This window comes from Embiotoca jacksoni, unplaced genomic scaffold (assembly GCF_022577435.1).
Source record: "Embiotoca jacksoni isolate LCO1_2020_lvr unplaced genomic scaffold, fEmbJac1.0.p SCAF_15, whole genome shotgun sequence".
NCBI lineage: Eukaryota > Metazoa > Chordata > Actinopteri > Embiotocidae > Embiotoca > Embiotoca jacksoni.
Window position 1 is genome coordinate 9,176,346 of NW_027185285.1, and position 25,128 is coordinate 9,201,473.

A 25,128-nucleotide genomic window follows, 5' to 3' on the forward strand; every position below is an offset into this window, starting at 1 on the left:
CATTGTTATACTATCATACATGTTTTCGATTTATTATTACTGTTGAATTAATGTGCATTTTAGTGCTGTAGTTATTTGAGGTTGTGCTTATTTTGTCTACTTTACTGAGTTTAATCTACATCAATGCATCATATTCCTTAAGATTATTATGTTTGTATTGCTTGTGTTCTGTATAAACCATGTATCTCTAAAAAGTCAATGAATTTAGAAAAAATAATGCATTTCCGAGTGAATCCAAGTGGGTTTTAAAAAAGTTTCTTTAGCTTAAATAGTAGGAAAATATTCTCCTATTTAGAAGGAACATCTAATCCTTCAGTTCTTAAGAAAAATTAAATTTGAAAATCACATAATTTGGCGATACACGGTTTTCGATGGAAAGAAAGGGTATAAATAAAAGTAACAACTATCCAAGGCTGTCAAACAAATGTAGTAGAGTGCAATATTTGCCTTTGAGATTTAGTGGACTGAAAGTATAATTTGTATCAAATGGAAATCCTCAAGTAAATTGCAAAAAGCTCAAATTTGTGCTTACGTAGCGTACCCGAGTACATGTACATCCCGCCACTGGTTTCACATTATTCAGACACTGTATTTCAACTCTTGAAAAAAAAATAAATCTGTAAACCACAACAAATGAATTTACTGGATTCTAATTCATTTATATTTTTCGAGACTAAATTTATGAGCCATTCAAACATTTCTGAGAAAGCAGGTTGTGAAAACCTCAAGCTGATGACTCATTGTTTGTCAATAAATGACAATCTGGTCACTCATTATTAGCTCATGAATTTTTTTTGCTTTCAATGAAAAGTACAAATAGTTGATACTTTGTCATAACTCTAATTAAGACTTGTATTCAAAATAAAAATCATTTATTAATACAAACACAAACTGTTATACATTAACAGGAACAAATCCCAACCAATCCAAAAGCTACACTGAGCAGAAATGTGGATTTAACATCAGGATGTATGTGTACTTTCCAGTAGTCTCCAAAACCATTTACTAAAATGACTACATCACGTAGGTAAATTACAAAAAAAAAGCCAGAATTACAAGCACTGAAGAAAACAACAAGCTATTCGGGTCCATTGAATTGTTACAAAAGATACATCAACCTTTGTAGTTTAAAACCACAAGATTTTACTAGTTTCACGTGGAGAAAAAAAAAAAAAAAAAAAAAAAAAAAAAAAAAAATGCTGTCGTCACACGAGGAAACCAATCAGAGCTAGCGAGTGAATAACTTGTAGCATCAGCCTGCATGTTAAGTGATGACGATGAGGACTGGTGGCAGAGATTAAAAATAAAAATAAAAATAAAAATAAAAAAAACAAGACTCAGCACTGACCAGACCACTGAAACAGCCACAACTCAGCTCAGACATTTAAAAAGTCCAAACATCTTCTCTTGTGCCCACATGTGCTACATATAAAACCAAAAGCGAATCAAACATGGAGAAGGCAGAGAGCACAGGCAAGCTGTCGATCACTTTCTTTGGAGGACGCTTCGGTCAATTGGTGCCGATGGTTGGCAGACGGAATGAAACAGTTTTATCTGTACTGGTAGTTCATGCTGCCGTCTCCTCTGCCGTAGCCCACCGGGTTGTTGTACTGAGAGTGGTTGGTGCCGAAGCCCTGGTTGCCGCCTCCCTGGGAGTTGTAATTGGACTGGTTGTTGAAACCTAGGAGGTTGTGAGAGTTATTGACGGAATTTTTCAAATAAAAATGAAGCTTAAAAACGGAAAAACAAAACAAATGAAACACCGTCCCGTACCTTCATAACTGTAGTCTTGGTTACCTCCAGCACCTCCCGTTACCTGGCTTGGGTAAGCAGTGCTGTACGAGTATCCACCCGTCCCCCCCTGGTTCTGGTTGAAACTCTTCTTTCCCTGCCCGTAGCCCTGGCCGTACTGGCTATAGGAGCCCTGCCCCGTGGGGCTGATGGACTGGTAGCCCCCTGCGGGTCCACTGTTTGTCCCCGGGGGACCTGGAAAAGTTGCCTTCCCTCCCTTGTGCATAGGGGGTTTCTTTTTGGGGGGTTTGCTGGCAACAGTGGCAGTGTAGGCTCCATCGCTCTGGTAGTATGAACTGTAGGAATTCGGTGATGATCCTGGTGCCGTGTTGGCCGGAGGTCCACCCGACGGGCTGCTTAATGCCCCGGATCCTCCTCCATTTGTACCACCATTGTTGTAGTAATCTGGGAAGTGACAACATGGGACAGTCTTAAAACAAGCATCGCGTATTTGTTGCTGCTGCTGCTGCTTGCGTGTTGCTTATATTATTACGTTCTTGTCGTGTACTCGGAAATGAAAAAGGACCCTGTGGTAGCACCATGATGAATGACGTCACATTTATTTAAAAAAACAAAAACATATAAAAACAAACTTAACGCCAACAGCCTCAGTTCATCACTGCCTAATGCCGTTACAGATGGGATACTGCAGCTACCAAACACGGTTAAAGTAAGACCATCATGCACTCGGTGTAGCCGCGTCTTCACAGTGTTGCTGATACGACAGATTTTTACATAAACAATGTGGCCATCCTTTAAAAAGCAAAACAGAAAATACAAAACCGGCTTAGTCATGTTTGGAAGTAACAGAAAGGCATTGAAATGGAATAAAAACAAAACTTATTTTCTCAGTATTCTCGTCCAAGTAAACATAATGAAGACAAAGACGGAGACCAGGCTGTTGTGGTCTTCACAATAATCCAAAAGGCAGTATGTTGTCCAGCTCCCGAGGCCTTCACTTAATCATGCTCCACAAACAAAGCTCCGTCGCCGGTCCGACACATGAAGACTTTCTGCAACAAATCAGCCCTGCAGGCTCGGGGAGGTCCGGGTGTTCGGGTACATCCACAGCAAGTTGAGAGAACACAGGGCGGCTTACGGCTACATGCATGCAGTGGTGGATCGTCTCCCCGAGATGTCGGGACAAGGGGAATTGGCAAGACAGGGCGGGGGTGGTGTTGTCACTTTATTCCCAGGGTTGCAGACTTTGTGGTGAATGGAGTTCATGACGCTGCTGGAACACTACTGAGTATTTTGTCCATTTTAATCGTCTCTACAGGACTGTTTTTGATTTTCTAAGACTGGGGAAGATCTATGTCGCAAACTCGTGGTAGCCATAGCAGTCTGAGACAAAGTCACCTAAAGAGTGAGACAGGGCAGAGAAGGGAAAAAATATCAAAATTAGATTTTGTTTAGTTTGATTTGTTTTCTGCCATAAAAGGTGGCAGCTCAATGACTCGTTTGGTCTGATTGTGTTCAAACTAAATCTTTGGTTATGTTTTTTTGTTTTTTTTAGATTTCTCTGCTCCTGTCACGCTCAGGTAGGTCAGTCCTCAGAACAGGCTGCCAGAAGGAAGAAAGACGTACTCATATGAAGGGGCTTGTCAAAAACAGATTCAATCCTGTGGCTTAAAGCAGAGAAATGTAAAATCACTGAACTGGGAACATCCCAGCATGTTCTCTTGTTGTTATTATTATTATTAATATTATAATATGGTCTTGTTTGAAGTATTCTGAAGACAGACCACATTCCCAGAGTCCAGGCCAGATGCACCATGCCGCAGGACATGTTACATCTACGCAGACGCATTGGCAGACAAATTTCATTGAAACGCTCACACGGTGAATGAAAGCCTGATTGCAACCCAGACACAGAGCACATTCCCAACCACACCTCCATTAGAAAAAGGCCAAATGAATACTTACTGTATCCGGAGTTAGCGCTGTTGCCGTAACCATATGTCCCGAAGCCACCTGGGAGGAGGACACCGATTTAACAATCCGATTTAACATCACGTCAAACGTTGCGTACCATACGTGTGCTGCAACCAAGAGGCACATTTTTACCTCCTTGGCCGTAGCCTCCTCCATTATTGAAGCCTCTTCCTCTTCCACGACCTCGCCCTCCTCTCCCTCTGCCTCTGGGCGTAGCTGCATCTCCGGGGGCTCCCATCATGCTAAACCCTGGGCTGTGCTGCAGAGGAAACCAACAGGATCAGTGATGCATGAGGGGGCGAAAAAGGAGACAACGATGCAAACAATCCTTCTGTGCGTGCGTGCGGTTGTTGTTGTTGTTGTTGTTGCCCAGGGATATTACGCCTCCGGTGGGGGGGCTATATTGCAGCCGTTTACCCGATAATTGTTTCATCAAAGCCTCCACGGAGTTTAGTTTTGTTTTTATTTGTTGCTTCCAGCTGTTTTTAAGAGTCTCTCCTCTGAGTTTATTTCATACCTGCAGCTTCGTACAGCAGCAGGAACCAAAGGAGCGTCTCCAAAGCGAGAGAGTTGCTCTTATTTACACACACATGGCACAACAGCTTGAACTCCACTAATTAGTCGTGAATCCTCCCCGACATAGAGACAGGATTGATCACTATCCCAACGGCAAATCATAATCTGTCGTAATTTATAAACTGTGGACAAATAATTTGTTACAGTGTCTGTCCTCGGGTCCTGTTCTCCATTAAAAGTGTCTGAATATTTCAATTTTTACTGGAAGTAAAAGTTTGATCCGTTTTCTCCTTCATGTGAAGTCTCACAGTGTTTGCAGCATTGATTATTGTATCATCATTTTGCACATGGATGCTTCTTATAGAAATGTTTTGGACCGGGAATTCTCTGAATCATTTAAATGACAAAAATATGACAACAGCCATATTAGTGCAGCTGTAGGCACAAACATTTGCATAAAACAAGGATACAATTTTAAGTGTTTTAGTGGAAAATAATAAACTCTGATTTGAGGTAGTTTTGATGTGGAGCTTCAGGCTTCAAGGGACTATTTTCTTAATGAAATCTGTCCATTCAGATATTTATACCGATAAAGAAAAAAAAAAATAATTTGACTTTTAGTTCAACTGTGAATATGCAAATGAGCGTGGCCTAAAAAACATAAAATAAAAAAGCCTTTTCTATCGGGTGCTTACTATGGGTGGTCCCTTCTTCTTTTTAGCAGGCTCGGTCACAGAGCCCTCAGGGAAGAGCCGCTCCAGGGCAGCCAGGGCCGCATAAGCCTTGGCCACCTTTTTGTTGGATCCTGTGCCCTGGAACTTCTGCCCATCGATCTCCACCTCCATGACAAAACGTTTGTCGTGGCTGCCGCCGGTCTCCGAGATGAGCTCATACTTCAGGCCTCGGCGCTTCTCGTTCAGCTCCATGACGGGGTTCTTGCCGTGTTTCGTGAGGATTGGTCCCTGTTGGCGAGCAGTCTGACAGGAGCAACAGATAGTGGTTAAAATAAGAATATTCAGTGGTACAGGAAAAAGACCACATTGTTACTTGCTGACGCACATACCTCTCCAGCATCGGTGATGTCTGCATTGGCTGCTCCTGTGGCAGCAGTGGTAGTTTCAACAGGTGTTACTACTGGCCTCAATTCTTCCACAGCGGTTACTATCTGCGTCTCCTCTACTTTAATGGGCTTAGCAGTCTTTAATTCCACTCCAGTGGGCAGGCCCATGTCATGTAGGACCTGAAAATGTCCACACATACAACGTGGCTTAACAAAACTACAAGGAAATGTCGAATATAAAAAAAAACCCTACTAGCGGCGAAAGACAATGGAATTTATTGGTTATTCAAGAGCTCTTGCAACTGCTGTGCTCACCTTTACAGCTACATGCAGCTTGGCAGTGCGTTTGGATGGACCAGAAGCCTCAAAGCTCTTGCCATCAACTTCTACAGCCATAGTGAAGACGGGAACGTGAACGGGGCCAGTCTGGGATATCAATTTGTACTGGAGACCTGGCTTCAGCTGATTGAGCCTCATAAGAGCATTCATGGCCTGGGGAGGCTCAACTTTCTCCTCTGGAGCTGGTGGAGAGGACAAAAAAAAGTTATAACACAACTCATAACGACAACACTCAGTAAAAAAAAAAAAAAGACTGCTCATTATCAATTAATCTAGTGAATAATCAGCTGATTCATTATTAAGCCCGTTTAGTATTAAAAAACAATGATGAGGTGCTGTTGTCAAGTTGGCTTGTTTTGTCCAACCAAAAACCAACAGTATCTTAATTACTGTTTACAATTAGTAATCAATCATCAATATTGTTGCTGATTATTTTCTGTCCATTGACAAAGATAGTTAAAGGTTCATTTTCAACCAAAGTAAGTTTCAACAAACACAAAAGCTATAAGGGCACTTACATTTCTTCTGCAGCTTTTTCTTCTTTTTATTAGGACTCTTGTCATCAGGTCCCTCCTCTTCCTCAATAGGCCTTTTCATTGGTGGAGCATATGCTGTACTGGGTGGGATTTGTACTAAATCCCAACACACAAAATTATGCCATGACAACATACAAAGCAGCTAATCGGATTGAATCTACACTATGAATATAAAAAAAGTATTGACTACTTTAAATCTCAAGAGGTAGGACGGCCTGGATTACCTGTGTAATCAATAGGAGTCTCACTACGAGGTTTTTTGGGCATCTTGGAGGGAAGAGGATCCATTCCCAGCACTTTGTGAAGCTGTCCAAAAGCTGACAGCCTTAAGGCATGCTGAGGATAAAAAAAGACAAGGTGTGAATTACACATGTACTGAATTGTGGTTGTGCGCACACCATTTAATCTTACTCACTTGTGCACTCGCTGTAATATCTTCTCTCTGCTGGTGGTCCAAGTGACCAATAGCATCTGTGGACTCCTTCTCGCATGGATCAGAGATACCAGCACCATCTGCAACAGGGAGAAATGGCAGTTTTGAATTGTGTTGTGACCCCAGAGGACAAACTGAACCCTTCTAACAGCACAATTAATGAATATTTGGAGACGGGATCCCACATGCGTACCTGATAAGAGGATTCCTGAAGCCAGACACTCTAAAACTCTCCGCAGAGCTTCTCCTGCCCCCATGGGCCGGTTCCCTGTGCCAATGGCTTTCTCACAGATCAGCTCCAGTGGCTGCAACGCAGGAGAGAGGGGGAGGCTCTGCGTTTGAGGATGCTATTTTTAAGCTCAGTCACTAACACGGAGGAATTTTAGGTCACTGCGTTAAATAGTATCTCAGAAGTCTAACAACCGTGAGGGGGGGTGCCTTGATTTTTTTGGTATCCATGCAGACAAAGCATTATCAAAGGAATTGTAAAGAAGCAGCCAAATCTATCTTCAGCAAACTACAGACATATTTAACACTTGTCAGAAGCCACAATCAGCAGAGCCTCTAAAAGACTTCAGTATATTGATCAGTGCCACCAGGATGTCAAGAGTTTTCCTTGTTATTGTTGCGTTAAAATATTTGTGATTTTGCAGCAGATTTACTCAAACACTGTGAAGCAACTTGTAGTGTTGGAGAGCCTTGCTGACTGTAAATGAGAAGTTGTTTTTGTTGTGAAAGCAAGTTTTGTTTGGGAAGGCTCAATTTGTGCCTTTATGGCTGCTCGCAGGAATTTTGCAAAATTACAAACTCATGGAAATATTGCAGAGATTAATTGAATTTGCATTAATTATTATGACCACAAGATTTCCTGGAAGGACTGAATTAATACCTCACAGGGGTTCCTTTTACTTACCCAGCCACGAAGCGGGGCCCATGTGGGGACGCGGGCGCACAGGTCCCTTAAGATCCGGATGACAATGACACAGGAGCGCAGCCCATTGGCTCTCGCCTGGGGACACAAGCAGGGAGGGGGGAGGGAGGGGTACGAGGTAGACAAGTGGCTTTAGTCAAAAAAAGAAGACTGTCTGGCTCATAAAGCAAGATAAACATCCAAATAAGTGGAACAAAATTTTAAAAAAAATGAAGCCACACAGACTATAACAGCTGAGCTTTGTCATTATGGAAAGATCCAGAGATATTAGATGATAGAACAATGTTTGATCACTTTGTTGGAGGACTGTAATTAAAATTATTCACAATCATGACTGTTAGTCAGTAGCCAACATGATCGATGATGTCGTTATCAGACGTAAAACATCTGTTTGTGCGGAAACACATGCGTGTGACTTAAGATCAGGAGGAGAGGAGCGATTAAAGAAAATCCACCGCTAACTGAATACCAAGTTTGACGTAAGAAACAAGTGAACTATTTTTAAAAAAAAGAAAGAAAAAAGGATGTGCTTACGTGTGCTGTCATTCAAAGGGATCGTGGGTTTAACTAGTGGCAAAAGGATTTTAAAGTATGACTCAAGGTGCAATATTCCCGTTGACTTTGTGGCACACACAGTAACAGACACGGGGCGAGAGCAGGAAAAGTTGAGGCCAAATACTCTAAAATAACAAGCTGCAGAGATGGAGCACTGATTGTTATAGTGTGAAAGCCAAAGATGACACGCGACAAAACTATGATGAGTTATTATCAAACATGGTTAACTACAAGGCAGTTTCTCTTTCAAACTTCCAGCAAAAAGTGCTCTACAAGTAGCTTCAATAATGAAAACAACAACAACAACTCACTCACAGCAACACCGACATTATAGAAATATTGCACCTGGACACGTGGTGTATTAGTCCCAGATTTTACTGATTTGAGTTAAGCAACTGTTGATCTACATGAGAAAAATGTATGTGCTCAAGGACTAAAAAGCAACAATGAACTTTAAAATTTTTTTTTTTTTTAAATAGTACTGCAATCGAACCTGTTAAGTGAGAAAAGCAGTTCTAAAACAGTGTAATGACAAAGGTTTCATAAGAAACAAACATCCAGGTCAAGTCGAGTATAACTACAGGAAGTACACTTCAAAAGAGTAAATAAAGAAAAAACACATGTAACGTCCAAATTAAAAAAGGAAAAAGAACAAACAGCATAAAACCAAACTCAAAGCTACTTCTGTTTTAGAGACAAATAAAGACAAGATCCAAACCTGGAACCACTTAGCGTGGCGGAGAGACGCCAAGGCAGTTAGGCATTTCTGCCTGTCCAGAACATCCGGGGGATCGTTGACTGAAAGCGTTTCTATTGGCAGGTGGAATAAGAAGACAAGGTACAGTTTGACCAAGGGGAGTTCTGTCAGCCGGCCAGGGGGAACACAGGCAGCCTTCCCAAACCACAGGCAGGAGGAGGAAGGGGAGGGGGACCCCTCCACTGGAGAACCACCAAACGCTCTCAACCTCCCAGTTAATATGGTTTTGCACAGCCCAGCACACAACTGTTACACTTAAAACCCACCATAACGACTGTGTTGTGGAGTGGGTTAGAACTTGAGTGAGCGGAAAAACAAAAGTTTGTAAAAAAAAAAAAAACACCAAAAGAAATCCCTGGCGGAAAAAAAAAAATTTGAATTTAAAATTGATCAAAATATTGGTTGTATCAAATGGGAAGTTGTCTCTCCATGGTTGTTTCAACTCAAATGGGTGCTTTAGTTTCAGTGCCTAAAAAAGGTCTACTTTCTTTTCTGGCATTACCAGGAGGTAGAGCCCCTCCCCTTTGCCCCTATACTGGGTACACTGCACTTTGCCCCTTCCGAGACAGAGAGCGGCCAGTTGGTCAAAGGTCCAGCGTCCCTAAAAATTGACAAACTAGAAGGCTTGACAGAGAGAATCAGAATTGGAACCACAGGCAGAAGTTATCAGATGCACAAAAGTGGGTATCAAAACATGTCCACACTGCAGCAAAACTGATGGCTTTAAAAAATAAAATAAAAAGAAAGACCCAAACCGGGCATCACTGTTAGCACGGGGCTACAGATAAGGTCAAGGTTCAACACCTGATCAAGCTGAGATCCTCACTATTAATGCGAGCTCTCCAAAAGGACGCAAGATACCAGAAATTGTACATTGTTGTTGTACAGCTGCAATTAAGCTGAACAGTACTATACATATATTTCATGATGCCTTCATCTTTTGCTAGTGTGGTTGGACGTACGTGCCAAATTCAAGTGTTCCTTGTCATTATCTGTAACGCTGAGCCTTCCCTGCTAAGGAACATCAGAGACAGTCAATTGCCCACTGCTGGGTCTAACAACCAAAGACAGTTTCACCACGTGTTTTGCTACTCATTTTTGCTGCAATGCAAACCGTTCATCATCAATGGTAAAACACATGCAAACAAAGTGGTCTCTCTTTTTGTATTTGGTTAAATTCTCAGTAAGCCTTCATTTCGTTGGTGACCTCGATCATTAAGGCGGAAGACAAAGCCATGTCGTCAGCTGTCAGTAAACTACCTGCCCTATACTGTATATTGGGCCATCAAAAATGTACAATTACATTACATGGAACTACGAGAGTGTCTAGAGAGCTATAAGCATAGCACAGTTTCATTATGTGACAGTGCATTCTTGTCCCCTAGCTCCATTGAAGGCCCAATAAACAATATCTGTCTAGTCTGGTTGCCTGCCTGGCCTCCCTGCTGGAGGAGGGGCGCCACTGAAATAACGCCGAGGCCCTTGTGAGGGAGCTTACCTCCGGCTGCAGCCCTCTCTATCTCCTCGCGGACCAAAGGGGATGTCAGGTGAATTGTGAGGGTGAGAGGGGGCTCCTTGGGGCTCTTGATGACGATGCTGGCCTCCCGGATGTTCTGGGTCACCACGTACTTGTCTTCCGTGATTGACTGCGAGAGATAAATGTGTTTAGGGCACAACAAAAGGTTCGGCCGCCGTTTAATTTGTTCAGCAACGTTTTTGCTGACGATCAGACAGTCCGGGGCTGCAGATGAACCTTTCACACGGGTGGCACCACTTCTGTTTTATGTCCTTGGAAATGTCACAAGTGTTGTTCTTAGACCTTCATTGTTTCCGTTTATATAGTCTCCACTTGTCGTAAAGTTGTGTTTAATCCAAAAATGTTTCTTCTATTTTCTGTGTTTTAAGTAATTAACACAGTGGAAGCAAACATTAGCTTTATTATCAAAACATGTCTTTAATAATTGACCGTTCAGTGTACAATATGACTGAAAATCGTGAAAAATCCACCCGTTATTATCTCTATTCTCAAATTAACATTGAATCTCTTGCTTTGTTCTAACAATGTTGAGTTACACGCAACAAAAACTATTACTCTAACAAATATAGGCCTAAAAAAATAAGCCAAAATTTTGCGAATATTTTTTTTTTTTAATACTGCAAATATCGGTGTCAATAACTCAATTGATTTTAGCTCTTGTATCTTGTTGATTTGTTTTGGGTGCTAAGAGAAATAATGAAACTAATATATTACTTTCCGAGGCACCCAAAAACTTGGGTTCAACAGGGGCCCACCAACAACATTTTGCCCCCTCAGCAGGTCAACCCAGTCATAACCTACATGATATAAAGTGCTACACTGCTGTAATGTGGAACAAAACTCAGATCATCGACAGATGTCAGGAACAGATGAGAGACACAACCCTGGGCAAAATGAAAATACAGAGGAGGAGCTCATCGGTGGCCCAGTTTTCTTCTGGAGAAGGATTTCTAAAAGGCATCTCGTCTTCAGCGACGTGATGCGCCGGGTAGAGTTTGGCTTTCTCGAACACAAAGTTAACACTCTCAAGACGCTGAAAACTCACGAGAAGATGGAGCTGATTTTCAGGCAGGAGTCTAGGCAGAGCTCGCAGTCGTTGGGCAGTTTTAATGTTTCTCGTTTAAAGTTAGTAGAGTGTTTTGCCAGCACCGGTCACTCTGCACTGCATCCTTGTTCTTCTCATTTTTGTTTCCCAGCCAAAGCAACTAAAACGATCCCTCTTATTTAAAAATATATTCTTGCACTTTCTGTTTCACCCGACTCCTTTACGGCTCCCACTTTCTCCACATTGGATTATCGGCCGTGGGTATTTTTGATGTGCTCTGGGCTCACCTAACAGTACGTTTCATCACGTAAAAAAGTGTGACCTTTTAAACAAATAACTGCCACCTTAAACTGGTTGCAAAACGTATTTGCAGTCTAGGCCCCTATTAAGATCAGACTACTGCGTCAATTCATTGTTTGGCCAATAACATCATACACTAAAAACTGTGCAATATGCCATCCATAATTTCCCTGGTCCAATTCTTTGTTTCAATAAAAAGTAACTTTATTTCTATCCGAGTTGGGCCGACAGACGATGCACCCTCCTACCCCCACTGCCAATGTCATTGTCAATCTCCATGGTTCACTGTAGCCATCATCATATGACAGCTTTGTAGACATTGCCCATCCCTAATATTTAAAAGACAAGACAGGCATAAAATGAAATGCAGAGCGTTTTGCACAAAAGCGAAGAATGTCAATTGATTTCGTTTGGTCAGATACAAAAAAAAAAAAAAAGCACGAATATTTGTATTGTTTTTGAAGGTCCATTATCAGTCTGACTCTAATGTAAGTATTATACATTATTTTGTGCAATAAATCCTGAGCCATGGTCTCACCTTGAGCTGTGAAACAAGGTTTTCCGACACTTTCTTCAGCAGAGTGATTGTAGGCTTGTCTTTACAGAGGAGCACCAGCTCGAGGTCTAGGTCCCCCTTCAGTAGCAGGCCCTTAGCAACCAGGCCCACCCTCATCACGCCACGCAGGGAGCGGGTGGCCTGATCTTTCTGCTCACTTGCAAAGGACACAGCAGATTTAGTTAAGACGTACGAGATAGTTAAAGGTCATTTGAACAGAGGTATTGTTTTACTAACTGACCAACTAACCTTTCCTTATCAGTCTCTGTGCTATCAGATTCCGACTTAGTAGTTCCTTTCTCCTGTTTATCCAGCCAGTCGGACACGGCCTTGAGGGCTCTCTCTGTGTGAGACACCATGTTCTGTACACTTTCCAGTTCCTCCTGAGTTGGGTAGATGGCAGAGTGTTTGGCCATGACATGGCGGTCGTCATTCATGAAGACACGCATGGATCGGTGGCGCATTGGGGGAGGCTAGAAATGAAAAGAAACAGGATTGTGAACACAAGGAGAAATATCCAAAGTGTCCTTCCGTTGCACGGGGAGTAAAGAATCAGCCTCGCATCGGTCGACTTATCTTCAATGTGCCGTGACAGCACTGGAGACTTGTCTGTCTGCACCCTTGTATCATTCTGCTACAGAGGAAAAAAGTACTCCAGCTGTTTGTATATCTTTCATGCAATCGCAATCATTTTGAGTGATATGAAGCCCAGGAGGCAGCAACAGAGCTCTTCCAATATAGTGTCAGGGAGGACTTGTTCTGGTGGAACATTTGCACATGGGGAGGTGAGTCCTGGCATTTAATGGGCTAAATATCTGCCAACGTCCAAAAAGAAGCAAGCAGACCTGCTTTACTGCACAATCCAAATCTATGTCAAAACTTGCTTGTTTTTTCAGCATACAGGTTGCTGCTCGGTGGTTGTTGTAGCATAGATTTGCAAAACGGTAACACAGATAGACCGAGGGAGGAGAATACTGCACCAGAAATAGTCGGCCAATGGCAGGTTTGTATCAACATTCGACATCCAGTGAGTCAGACAAGTAAAGACTAGTTTCTACCGACACGTAACCTTCATAATGCTTTCCTGGTCTCAGTGCATGACAGCAGTATGCAGGAGGGATATATTAACTCTGTCATGGTGCAAATCAAACCCTGAAATCCACTTTTGATGATGCATTAAAACCTCACCGTGACTAACTGGGAAAATGAAACAACAAATTATTACTATTTATAGGGCAGCTCTTTCAAATTCAGTCCATTTTACATATTTCAAATGTTCCAGGTTTTATTCAGAACAGTTTTAAATATCTTTACAAAACCTTCTTCATTAGACAGGCTCTCGGTCAACCTGGAAAACATTTATCAAGATTAAAAAAAAAAAAGGTTCCACTTGATTATAATAAAAGACCTACTTTCCCTGCCACTTGTGTCCCTTTGATTAATTAAAACACTGAATAATTAGGCCTCATGTCTGGGCCAAGCTTCTCACACCAGGGATTGCACAAGCTGAGTGTGTGCACAGGCAGCCAAAGCCAATTTAGAGGAGAGCAGTGATGTGGAAAGTGCAGCATGTGTCCCTAAAGCCCCGGGCAGATTGGAATGATAACACGCTGGCACCCGCTCTATGACTTAAATTAGATGTGACAAATTTATTTGTTTGGTTAACAGTGACATTTAATATAAAGGTCAGCATGTCCTCTGCCTTTCGTCCCATGACAAACACATGACACTGTGATGAATATATTGAGGCTGAAACTAAAACCTTACCATTGTTGTTCTCGAGACCGTGGCGACTACTTTATCCAGTGAATGGCAGTATTAAAAGTGTCTCCTAGGCAGCGGGTGACAATGGCGCTGTCCGTCTCTACGAGAGGAAAACAAAAGTCACATGTCACTGTGGGCCAAATAAAAGCAGGCTGAAAACTAAGCTAGATCAACAAAGAATGGACGGGACATACATTTGGTTTCAAGCAATTTGTGTAGACAGTCACAGTAGACACAGACGCAGATTAATCAGGACAAAAAATGTACACTCAGTCACTCCATTTATCTTAGAGCGAAATAATGTGGTCATCAGCTGCAACACATGCCTCAGGCATAAATGTGGTTGGTTGTCATAAATAACTGTAATAATACAAATTCATAGCTGCAGGCTGCAGACATTCATATGTCAAAATGAAGGCAAACAAAGCCTGCTCCTAAAATTGTACTTCTAACTAAGCTTGCTAAAAAGGAGAAAACAATTATGGGTAGTCTACGAGAATTAATTGATCATAGTTGAGGTCAACAGCAGTACCTTCACGGATGACTGATCGTTCATCCGGGTTGCCATAAATCAGGGCTACTCAAAACTGCGGCCCAATACTTCCTGTCTGAATTTTTCCAGGGCTCGCAGGAAGACGGTATAAATCTCTGTTCTACTTTAAGACATCTGAACCAAAGACAAGGATGGAAGCAAGTAGGAGTGTGGCATCTCCACTCGTGGACTATCTTTCCGCGTAGCCATGGCAACAGGACATTTGGGCCGGGAGGGGAGGCCCTGGGTATGTAAGTATTTTCATTGTTCAGGGGAATCAGGTGATGTGCAGTCCTCCTTTCAGTCTGGGAGTGCAGTACACTTTTGGTGTAACCATGATATCAGTACACGGCCTGGGTAATACTGACAACGTTCGGATCCACTTACATATCCGAAGGTTAGCTTTTAAAATCATATAAATAAGGGCACATTGTTCCATGACTTAAAAATAAATGGCATGAGTGTTTCTGGATTGGCCTTACTAGTTATGACATAAACTATGTTGAAATAGCAAAATAAAGGTAGGTAGGTAGGTAGGTATAGGTAGGTAGGTATTTACTTTAATCCCCGAGGGGAAATTTTTTCGCTACAGCAGCATACAGAAGCAATAAGATAATAATAGAAATAATAGAATAAAATAATAGAATAGAATAATAGAAAAGCAATAAAATAGCAGTAAAAAAATATAAAATGCACAGTATTACAGTACATTATATATCTATATACAAACAAACCAAGAAACACAGTCAACATATATATATATATATATATATATATATACTTATATATATACACACAGTACAGTATATATCTCTACATATTTTTTACAAACAAACCAAGAAACACAGTCAACAGTGTTATTGTACTGTGATGGATTTTGCCAGAGGTGAGTTATTGTGGTCGGCAGGAATGATCTCCTGTATCTGTCCTTGTGACAGCGGAGCTGGAGGAATCTTTTGGAGAAAGCGCTCCTCTGTCCCTGCAGCAGGTGGTGGAGAGGGTGGTCAGGATTATCCAATATGGACAATAGTTTGTTCAGCATCCTCCTCTCCACCACCTTTTCCAGGCTGTCCAGTTTGTAATAAAGGCAGTTTCACTGCTCTCACCGATTCAAACAGGCTGAAAATGACACACATCTGATGTGTAAGATAGTTCTGTTGTGTGTAAAAATCACTTTTTTTGAGCCACGTAATGCTATCTTAGTGAGAATGCAAAGATTAAAGATTTGTTTTAGGATGATTAAAACAGGCCCTTCTAAATATTAGCTTAGACACCGTTTCACCAGGAACAAATATGGATATGCACCTCACGTGTTTGTAATAGTTAACCATTAAAGTGATGCACGTGATTAATTTATTCCACATACCAGCATATAATTAATAATCATTAATAATGACTTATTTGAAGCCATTAATTGAAAAAAAAAAATACTCTGTGTGGCCCTTAAATAGCTCTGCCATACATGATGTGACCACGACTGCTACAACGACATGTATCGTGACAGAGCTGCAGCGCTCACATACTGTGGTGCAAACTTATATAAAAAAAAAAATATATATATATATCTCATTCCCACCTGCAGGAAAAGGTAAAAAAAAAAAGGTAAAACGAGGCGACACCGTGAACATCACGAGCACTGCTCCTGTCACCGAGCCACGCTGACCCGCAGTCAAAGACCGACAAGCTCTACCCGATATACACCTGTTGGCTCTCACACCGAAACGTGACCGACATCCGGACGAAGAGTGCGCTTTTTTGAAGCCGGACCCGAACCACCGTATGGGGGAGGAGGGGGAGGTGGAGGAGGTGGAGGAGGGGGAGGAGGGGGGGAAAGAGAGGGGGGGGGGGGAGATATTAAAAACAGACGCCATTTTAATTCAGTGCGAAGCCCGACCGGCGCCGACAGCTCTCAACCCCGACGATCACCTCTTTGAAGCGGCGTCGCGTCGACCTGCTCACCGGACCGCAAAAAACAACAACAACAACACACACACACACACACACACGCACACACACACACACACACACACACACGCACACACACACGCAAAAGACACAGACGAAACTACTACTTACCGTTTCTGCCGAACCGCAAAAAAAAAAAAAAAAAGAAGCTCGACCCAGAAGGAGGTCGACGTTCAACAGGGAGCCGACTCTTGAATGTCTGAATCGGTCTGTTGCTTTATCAGACACCAAAATGGTCGAAGAGACGAGACCCCATTGAATCCGGAGTTAGCACTAGCAACTTAGCTCCGCTCAACAAAGGCAAATACAACCAACTTTGCCAGCACATGGGGCCATGTTAAAATAAAAGAATACCCCTCTTAAGTTCTCTTAATTCAATTGGTTGTTTTCACTTAACCGTCTCAGTGTTAAGGGCTAAATGGATGTGTTTTCCTTCTTTACTTACCGTGGTGTCGGTACTGCTAAGTGGACCGTGTTGCCCGCTAGCTTCCCCGGTCTCCGGCAGTCGCCGAGTGTCTGTTGGTAACGCCCACGAGCCGGGAAAGCACGGTGCTCATTGGACAGAAATTAAAACTGACTGCAATTGCAACCAATAAGAAAATAGAAGTTCCGAACGATGGGGGCGTGGCTAGAACCGTGGAGTTGAAATGAATTGTCTCGTCTGAAAAGCTGTCTGGATCATTCAGTGGTCTCGCAGATGAAAGCTGCTTAATAGCAACTTCTCACTGAACAAATTATTTACGACAGAATATTTATGTTTATTTGGAGTGCATGAGTTTTATTATGGGAAATCTCCAGTTTGCGCTCCAAGAATATTGATACAGTTTATTTTAATGACAGTTGCCTCTCGCTTTGAAATTATTGCAGCAAAAAAAAAAAAAAAAAAAAAATCAGCTGCAGACAAATATGGTAATGACTTAAAAAAAGATTCACATTCTTGAGCTGATGCACAAAATGTAACCTAGGTCAAACATGATGATGGCATCAAATGTGCAAATCCCCTGGTAGGAGCTGCAGAGAAATTAGACTACATAAACATACATTCATAAATGACACTTGTAGAAAATAATATTGCCAAATGAAAGATATCATCATTTTGCTGATATGATGATAACGTATATGATGATATAATCAAATTTAGCCCTCTGATTGTGGACACATACAGTTTGCCGGCAACAGCAAGACTTATAACCTGAGACAAAATTTGGGGGTTCCCTTTTTTAATCAAATCGTCTGCCCCTGGGCTGAACATGCCGAGGACAAACTTGCAGACGTTTAAAATCTGCACTACTTTCAGATACTTTTCCTCACTGGAATGATTTATTTCATATCATTCATCTAAATGCCTTGCAGGGGCACCCAACCTTTTTTCTGAAGGCTTTAGACATCATTTTAGAGCATGATGACACATCACTTTCAACAGTAAAGATACCAGCAGCTCCTGGATGTCCAGGGTTTTATTAAGACATTTTTCACCCCCAAAGAAGGTCATAATATATTAGCACTTAATCTGCGATCCCTGTTTCTAATTTCATGGGATTGAAGGTGTGATGAATGTAGGGGTGACTGATGTTTTTTTTATTCATTTAAATAACAAAATGGCAACAAAATGTAAATTTTATGTATCACCATCATTTGAGTAGATCACCTTTATCTGTAGATGCTGTTTCACAGAGGATCAAGTGATTGCTTGTTCAAAACCAACAATGAAATTTCACATGACTTTAATTAAAGGAAGGAATCATACTGACATTGCTGTAAAAATATATATTATTTCAATTACAATCCAGACTGAGACAACACATTGACAGACAACCATTTATTAAGTAATCCTACATTCCCTTTTCTGGACAATATCACATTCAATTAGCTTTTAGCTTCACTTCAGTACCCAGACATTTGGGGAAAAAAAACATACACTGTATTCACAAACACACAATAAAGACACACATTCACATTCATGTCACAGCACTACATTGTGGTGTTTTTCACATCTTCAAGCTGAGGTAAAAGCACAGCCTTTTTCTTTTTGTTATCATGTCATTGTGTTAGATAACAAAACCAATATTTAGAGACAGGAGTTGAGCTGTTTGCGTGAAGACTAGATAAAGTCTTCACTTTAGAAAAGAAAGTTAATACATTATAGTCTAGCTGACACTTCTTTTTTGTTTAAGTCTGCTCTCATAGAGGACAGACTGCCATTGCACTCTGATACACACTGGCAGGTCATGATGATTTGGGGCTTTTCCCCGTTTTTGTGTCACACTGGCTCATAAATCTCCAGTGGAAACCTTCAGGTTTCTGGGGTCCACGATCTCCCAGCACCTTAAGTGGGAGTCCAACATCAACTCCATCATCAAGGAGGCCCAGCAGCGAATGTACTTCCTGCGGCAACTCAGGAAGCTCAACCTACCCCAGGAGCTGGTGATCCAGTTCTACAGCGCCATAATACAGTCTGTTCTCTGCACCTCCATCACCGTCTGGTTTGGATCGGCCATCAAACAGGACAGAAACAGATTACAACGGACAGTCAGGACTGCAGAGAATATCATCGGTGCCGACCTGCCCTCCATTCAGGACTTATACAGATCCAGTCAGGAAACGGGCAAGGAGGATCTCTGCAGGTCCATCTCACCCTGGACATCCTCTGTTTCAGCTCCTCCCCTCTGGTAGGCGCGACAGAGCACTGTACGCCAATTGCACCATTGTTTAGGTATATATATATGTATATATGTTTCTTAGCTGTATATATGTCTATTTATGTTTGACATGTCTATTTATGTTTTTTGTTTTTTTGCACATTGAGAGAACAAGTTAGACTCAACGTCAAATTCCTTGTATGTATAAACATACCTGGCCAATACAGCTGATTCTGATTCTGATTCTGATACATAGACCCACCTAAGAGTTAAAGGGTGTAGTGAAAATTTCTAGTTTCCACCTCTCCACTCACTCACATCGTCATTGCCCCTCACATGCAACAGAACTTCTCCTTCAATTAATATATAACCGGGACGCACAACACTTTTTGTCACAGCAACTGCAGAAACACTACTAAGTGTCCAAGGACAGGACAGGACAAGGCAAGTTGGGAATTGCTTTGTTTTCCCTAAGAAGTAGTTGTTCTTGTTCAAGACACCAGATAATGTGTAACTCACCCTCTGTCTGACATCATGCCTTGTCAGTGTGTATAAAACTTAATATCTCCTGTTCCAGGTCATTCTTTTAACTGCATTGTGAGTCCATCTGCAGATGCTGAATTAAACTTACAGAAAGACATATCTTAAGTCTCTGTCCTTTGTTTAATCCAGTTTTAGCCACAACAGGGGTCAGTAATATTTCAGATCTGGAATTTTTTTTTATCCTCACTCATGATACTTCACTTACACAAACACTGTGGCTTGTTTTCCCACAAGTCAAAACAGAAATATCTTTTAAATTGTGACTCTTAAACACTTGTCCAGATGATTGGCCGCTGTGTTCACTACTGATCCCACTAACAAGTGAAAGAGCCTCCCTTTAAAACAGACATGTGCCATGTCCCCTTTCTTCCTCCCCTAACTCTTTTTAACGCTGTTTTTGTCTGAGTTCTGAAAGGAGCTGACATCCCAGCGGACAGACCGGAACGTACTCCCCTTTAAACTGGCCTGCCTTTTAGTGAGGCGATAGATTTTTCTTAGGATGGCACGTCGCAGCAGGATGTAGACCCACGGGTCCAGGATCTGATTACAGGTTGCCATTCTGACACCCGTCACCATGAGCCCCCTGTAAGTGTCTCTGTCACCAAATAGCGAGTCTCTGTAAGACTGTATGGCTGACATCAGTCCAAAGACCTGAAAGCAAAAAGGAAACAGCATTAGGCTCATCTCATATCATCTGATATACTCAATAGGTATATTTGTATATAAGTTACAGGATTATGAGTTCAAACCATAGAGATGGTACATTAAAAAAAAAAAAATAAATAAATAAAAAAATCTAAATTTATGACCAAATAATGAAAAAAAATATTGTGACATAAATATACTTGAATGCGTCTGTTGATCAATTCTATTCAGTTTATTACGAATAAAAGAAGTAAAGATAGCTTTTTTTTTTAAGCATCTTAAACGTCACTTATCTGGTGAGGATTAAGGTGGGTCTGTCAATACAAGCTCAGTGTGCTGCTAAACATTCTGCTGAACTTTATTTCGAAACCTGGTGAGAAACCAATATACCAAATATGTCAGTTTAAAACTTGACATATGCGTTAAATAATGCACTTACACCAAATATTTAGAATATGGTGGAGTTTTAAAATCTATTACCGGGTTTGAATATTTTTATTTCACCAAGGAAACAAGCTGATACACAACATCTAAATATGATACTGGCAGTCCAGATGAATGTTATTTTCAAGTTTATACTTTAGTGGAATGTAACGGAAAAATTGCATGTCAGGATGAACCAAAAATATTAAATCATATCCAGGCAATAAACTTTCCTCAGTGTTAAAATGATCTCCAAGAGAGGTTTCTCTCCAGAAATGTCTATGTTGTGAGTGGCTGCCTTTTAAATGGTGCCTATAATCAGTCTGAATGATTGGGAGAGTCTAAAAGTCCTGTTTCCTGCTGCAGAGAAAATCTTGCTGTAATCCAAATGATCTGTTCAGCTTTTAACCTTTATTTATTGGTGCCTGACATAGAGACTTTGACTCATTAATGGTTTCCTGGTTCCAAAGGCCTGTTAGTGGGAAATAAAATGTGTAATAAAGTCTTATAATAGTCAAACAGCTGTAGATTATTACAATGATAATGGAGATACTAGAGCTACTGAATGAACAAATCACTTCATCTGTCTGGAACAAATAAAGTTCATTCAAATAAAACATGAACAAAATTAGTCTTTTGCCATAGGGCACTGTGTTTTCAGAGTTTTAGTTTTATTGAACTACATTTTATTCGAAATAATACATTATTTATGATGATGTATTGATGAGTTTGTGTCCCTTTTTAAAACTAATGTGTAATCGTAGTGTTATGAATTAAAGTTGTTGCAATTTCTTGAAACTTACAATACTGATCTGCAGTTTGACAACTCCCAACACAAATCAAAACTGTATCATCCTGGTGCCATTTAATCATGTAAAATATTCCTGATTTGTGGTCAGACTTCCCTCACACTCACCAGCAGAGGGCTCCAGCAGATGCAGGAGGTAACCATGATGCCCACCAGCTGGACCACCATCTCTGTGTCATGAGACCTGGCCAAGCAGCGCTGCGAGGAGCAGGACCTCTTCTTTAGCCGGGCTCTCACCAGTGTGATCCCACTGATGGTGTTGCACACAAAGGCCAGGCCCAGAGAGCTCAAAGCCAGTCCAGAGAACAGCATGACAAAGGCCAGGTCTGTGGCTTTAGTGTCCTCCATCACCCTGATGAAGCACCATGTCCCTGGGTATTGGTGGGTGTAGGCACCTAGGCTAAAGAATGGGAGAAGGGCCACACATAGAGCCAGGAGCCAGATCAGGGTCAGTGCCATCTTAGTCCGTGCTGTGGTCACCAGACGAGCGTGCAGCAGAGGCTTGGTGACGCCTAGGCAGCGCTCAGCAGCCATAGCACAGCCTAGAAAGAGTGGGCACAGGCCGAAGAACACCATGCAGCCTCCCAGAAACAGACAGGAGGTGTCTGGGTCTGCAGGATCCTCCCGAAAGTTCGAGGCAGCTGCGGACCCGGTGCCTGCTGAGTATCTGCTCAGTACCAGAGCTCCAGGGATAACATGTCCAGCCAGGTCTGTGGCCACCAGGCAGCTGGCAAAGAGTAGAAAAGTGGCCTTTGACCTCCGCCGGAAGCGATTGTAAGCCTTGGCCAGAATGATGAGGGCGACCACGTTGAAGAGGATGCCCAGAGTCATGGTGAGGCCAGCAGCTGTGGGGTTGTTCGGCGGACCGGTGGCATTGTGTGCTACTACGGCCCCCACCTCGGGTTTCTGCAAAATGGTGGTGTTGTTAGAGAGGGGGACGGGGACAGTGAAGCCGGAGTAATTGGAGTGCTGCATTTCCAACATCACCGCTGGATTCTTGCTCTGATATGGTTCCTCTAGCTGAGAAAATACTGAGAGAGGGAAAAGGGAGCGTATTAGCATGTTGAAATTTATTAGTATAAATCTGAATAAAGCAAGACCCTCTCCATCGTTACTAATATTTTCTTTGGAGCTTCCCCCTAGCATACCCCAGTATCTCAACAGTATCCCAATGTTACATAATTATCCCTGAAACAAAACCCACCATTGCACGTATAAAAGATATCAAATGTCTGAAGTGGCGGATATTATAGGTCCTATATCACAAACACAACAAAATATTCCAGCAACTTTATTGTTTATTCAAGAGCTCCTAATCAATCACTGAGGAATTTGAGCTGTAATATTTTTACCTCACCCAGATTACAATGTAAAAAAATAAATGTCCATTAAACCACGTTTTGACATATCTAAATTATGCAGTGTATGTGCGATTCTCTGTGCCATAACCCACTCATAGACTGAGTCACATAAGCCAGATGAAGCTATTCACGTGACTGTCAAGGGAAGTTTAAAATACATTATAAATACTGAGATGAAAAAACATCCAGGAGATCCACACACCACCTCCTTCACCACCTGCTGTCCCGGAAAAGTCAAACAACTAGAGGAAACTTGGCAGTAACGTCCCCCTCATCCCTGGTGGATTTCATTCAGTTCATATGTACCTCACACTTAATAACTTCTCTGTCAGGGTAAACAAAGCTGTTCAGGGCAAGGTTACCCATTTTTAAAACAACAGATTATTCATCAGCGCTCTCTGAGGTTCGCACAAGGCAACAAGGGAATTCTGAACAAGTTCGGACAGTTTCAGTTGACACTGAACACAGCTGCACACATTCCTCTAAAACACAGAGCAGCGTCAGCAACAAATCTGCATTAAATCAAATCAAATCAGAGCAAAACAAACATGTAACGAAGATGATTAGGTCTAAGTGAGTCAGACATACTTTAGGCTGGCTGACTTGTTGTTGATGATCCGTGAAGAGTCCATTAAAACACACCGAAAATAAACAGTAGGTTTATGTTTTCTGTATATAAACAAGAGGATGTGTTGTTATAATTCTTTTTAAATTTACATATTTCTTTGTTTAAATGTTTGAATGTTTTGTGCCTGTCCTAAAAAAAAACATCAATATGCCATCATAAACATAAAAACTGATGACGATAATGACACATAAAACCTAAATTTATACAGTTTAAGTGAGCATTTCCCCTGCAAAAAAACAAATTTTTTTTTAGTTAATATAAGAGCATTTTTTTTCCCATTTTGTTAAATATTTCCATTCTTTAAAGTTTGAAATTCTCTGTTGTCTGTTGTTTGTAGATCTTTTGAAACCAAAGTTAACATTTTATTAAGTATTAATTCAAAATTGAAAAAAAAAAAAAAAACTAAATAAATTTGGATACATTTTGTCTTTTGAATTTATCGTTAAATAAAAAATATTTGACTTACCTTTGAAAAAAGAAGCTCATGGAGATGATCAGGATCACTTTGATTCTGACAGTCAGTCATAACTGATGCTTCTTGAAATATATTAATCCAGGTTGCTCTTGGTATGATCTTGTGTTGATCCATAGTACGTGGACTTCTTCACCTGAAGTGTTTCCTCACTGTGAAACCAAGACCTTGTGGCAGCTCCTCTCTCACAACAAGCAGCCTCCCTGTTACATTGCACAAGCATGTTCTCTGTTCCTCTGAGTGCGATCGGCTCTTTTTATACTCCAGAGCTGCACTGGGCTCACATCTCCTCTGGGTGTCTCACTCATTGAAAACCAATAATTTCCTCCAGGCGGAGACTCTCTGGAGTATATGAAGAGAATGGGCTACTCGGAGAAACATATTAATATTTTAATAAGCAGCTGCCTCTGACTCCACTTCAACAATTAAACGAGATGGAGAGGCTTAAATATTAAGCAATGAGTAGAATGTAAAATCTAAGGACAGACCTGTATGAGGTTGCAGGAATAATTTTCCTCAAGTGGTGTGTTTTAACTAAGTCTGACTTTGTATTACAGCTGCATGGACAGAAAATAAGACAGTCTGTACTGATCAAACTGAGGGAGTTGAACCTGCATTACATACTTGTTTTTACAGCCCGACAGACTTTCCCTTGTTTGTTAATTCTTTAGAAATTAAAACACTACCCTTGTCTACCGAGTCTCCGTGGTCAACTCACATCAATGTAAACCAGCTGTGTTCCCACCACTACAAACATCTCTCTCCAAGTCTGGAACTCCAGCTGCAGACCGAAGAGAATTTTCCAGTTCTCCATCAAACCGGCCAGACTCAGGGACATTATAGGATGTGATGCTCTGGGCTTCACTTCAGGGAAAAGAAGCCCACTGGTAATTTTAAATGGGTAATACAACCAGAATGAACATACAAACTATTAAGGATGCACTATCAGAGGATGACAAGAGGGAATCTGAAGCGTTTCAGATTCCCATCCTCAGCCGAATCTTTGCACTCATCTGAAATTCCTCCTCCAGGGAGAGGTCATCTTATGTCAAAACAG

The 25,128-nt window shown here is 41.5% G+C and overlaps 2 protein-coding genes across 4 annotated transcripts; both read right to left on the reverse strand.

Moving 5' to 3' along the window:
* Positions 1–833: 833 nt before the first annotated feature.
* On the reverse strand, positions 834–17,094 carry ilf3b (interleukin enhancer binding factor 3b). Of its 3 annotated transcripts, none has more exons than XM_069149361.1 (18): positions 16,998–17,094; positions 14,059–14,155; positions 12,541–12,764; positions 12,274–12,448; positions 10,352–10,499; positions 8,815–8,906; positions 7,524–7,619; positions 6,804–6,915; positions 6,593–6,690; positions 6,402–6,513; positions 6,160–6,273; positions 5,618–5,823; positions 5,306–5,482; positions 4,938–5,219; positions 3,859–3,985; positions 3,718–3,765; positions 1,774–2,196; positions 834–1,681 (listed from the first exon to the last, which is right to left on the reverse strand). In XM_069149361.1, the coding sequence occupies exons 2-18, from the start codon at positions 14,059–14,061 to the stop codon at positions 1,551–1,553; spliced, it is 2,568 nt and encodes an 855-aa protein (XP_069005462.1). In that variant the 5' UTR covers positions 14,062–14,155; positions 16,998–17,094; the 3' UTR covers positions 834–1,550. The 3 variants fall into 3 exon arrangements, with proteins under 3 accessions (XP_069005462.1, XP_069005463.1, XP_069005464.1); XM_069149362.1 differs by having other exon boundaries at positions 16,664–17,049; XM_069149363.1 differs by lacking the exons at positions 834–1,681; positions 1,774–2,196 and adding an exon at positions 2,333–3,150 and having other exon boundaries at positions 16,998–17,093.
* A 445-nt stretch (positions 17,095–17,539) lies between these two features.
* Positions 17,540–24,275, reverse strand: LOC138198143 (prostaglandin E2 receptor EP1 subtype-like). The gene is made up of 3 exons (XM_069149365.1): positions 24,066–24,275; positions 21,719–22,641; positions 17,540–20,385 (listed from the first exon to the last, which is right to left on the reverse strand). The coding sequence occupies exons 2-3, from the start codon at positions 22,592–22,594 to the stop codon at positions 20,110–20,112; spliced, it is 1,152 nt and encodes a 383-aa protein (XP_069005466.1). The 5' UTR covers positions 22,595–22,641; positions 24,066–24,275; the 3' UTR covers positions 17,540–20,109.
* Between the last annotated feature and the right edge of the window lie 853 nt (positions 24,276–25,128).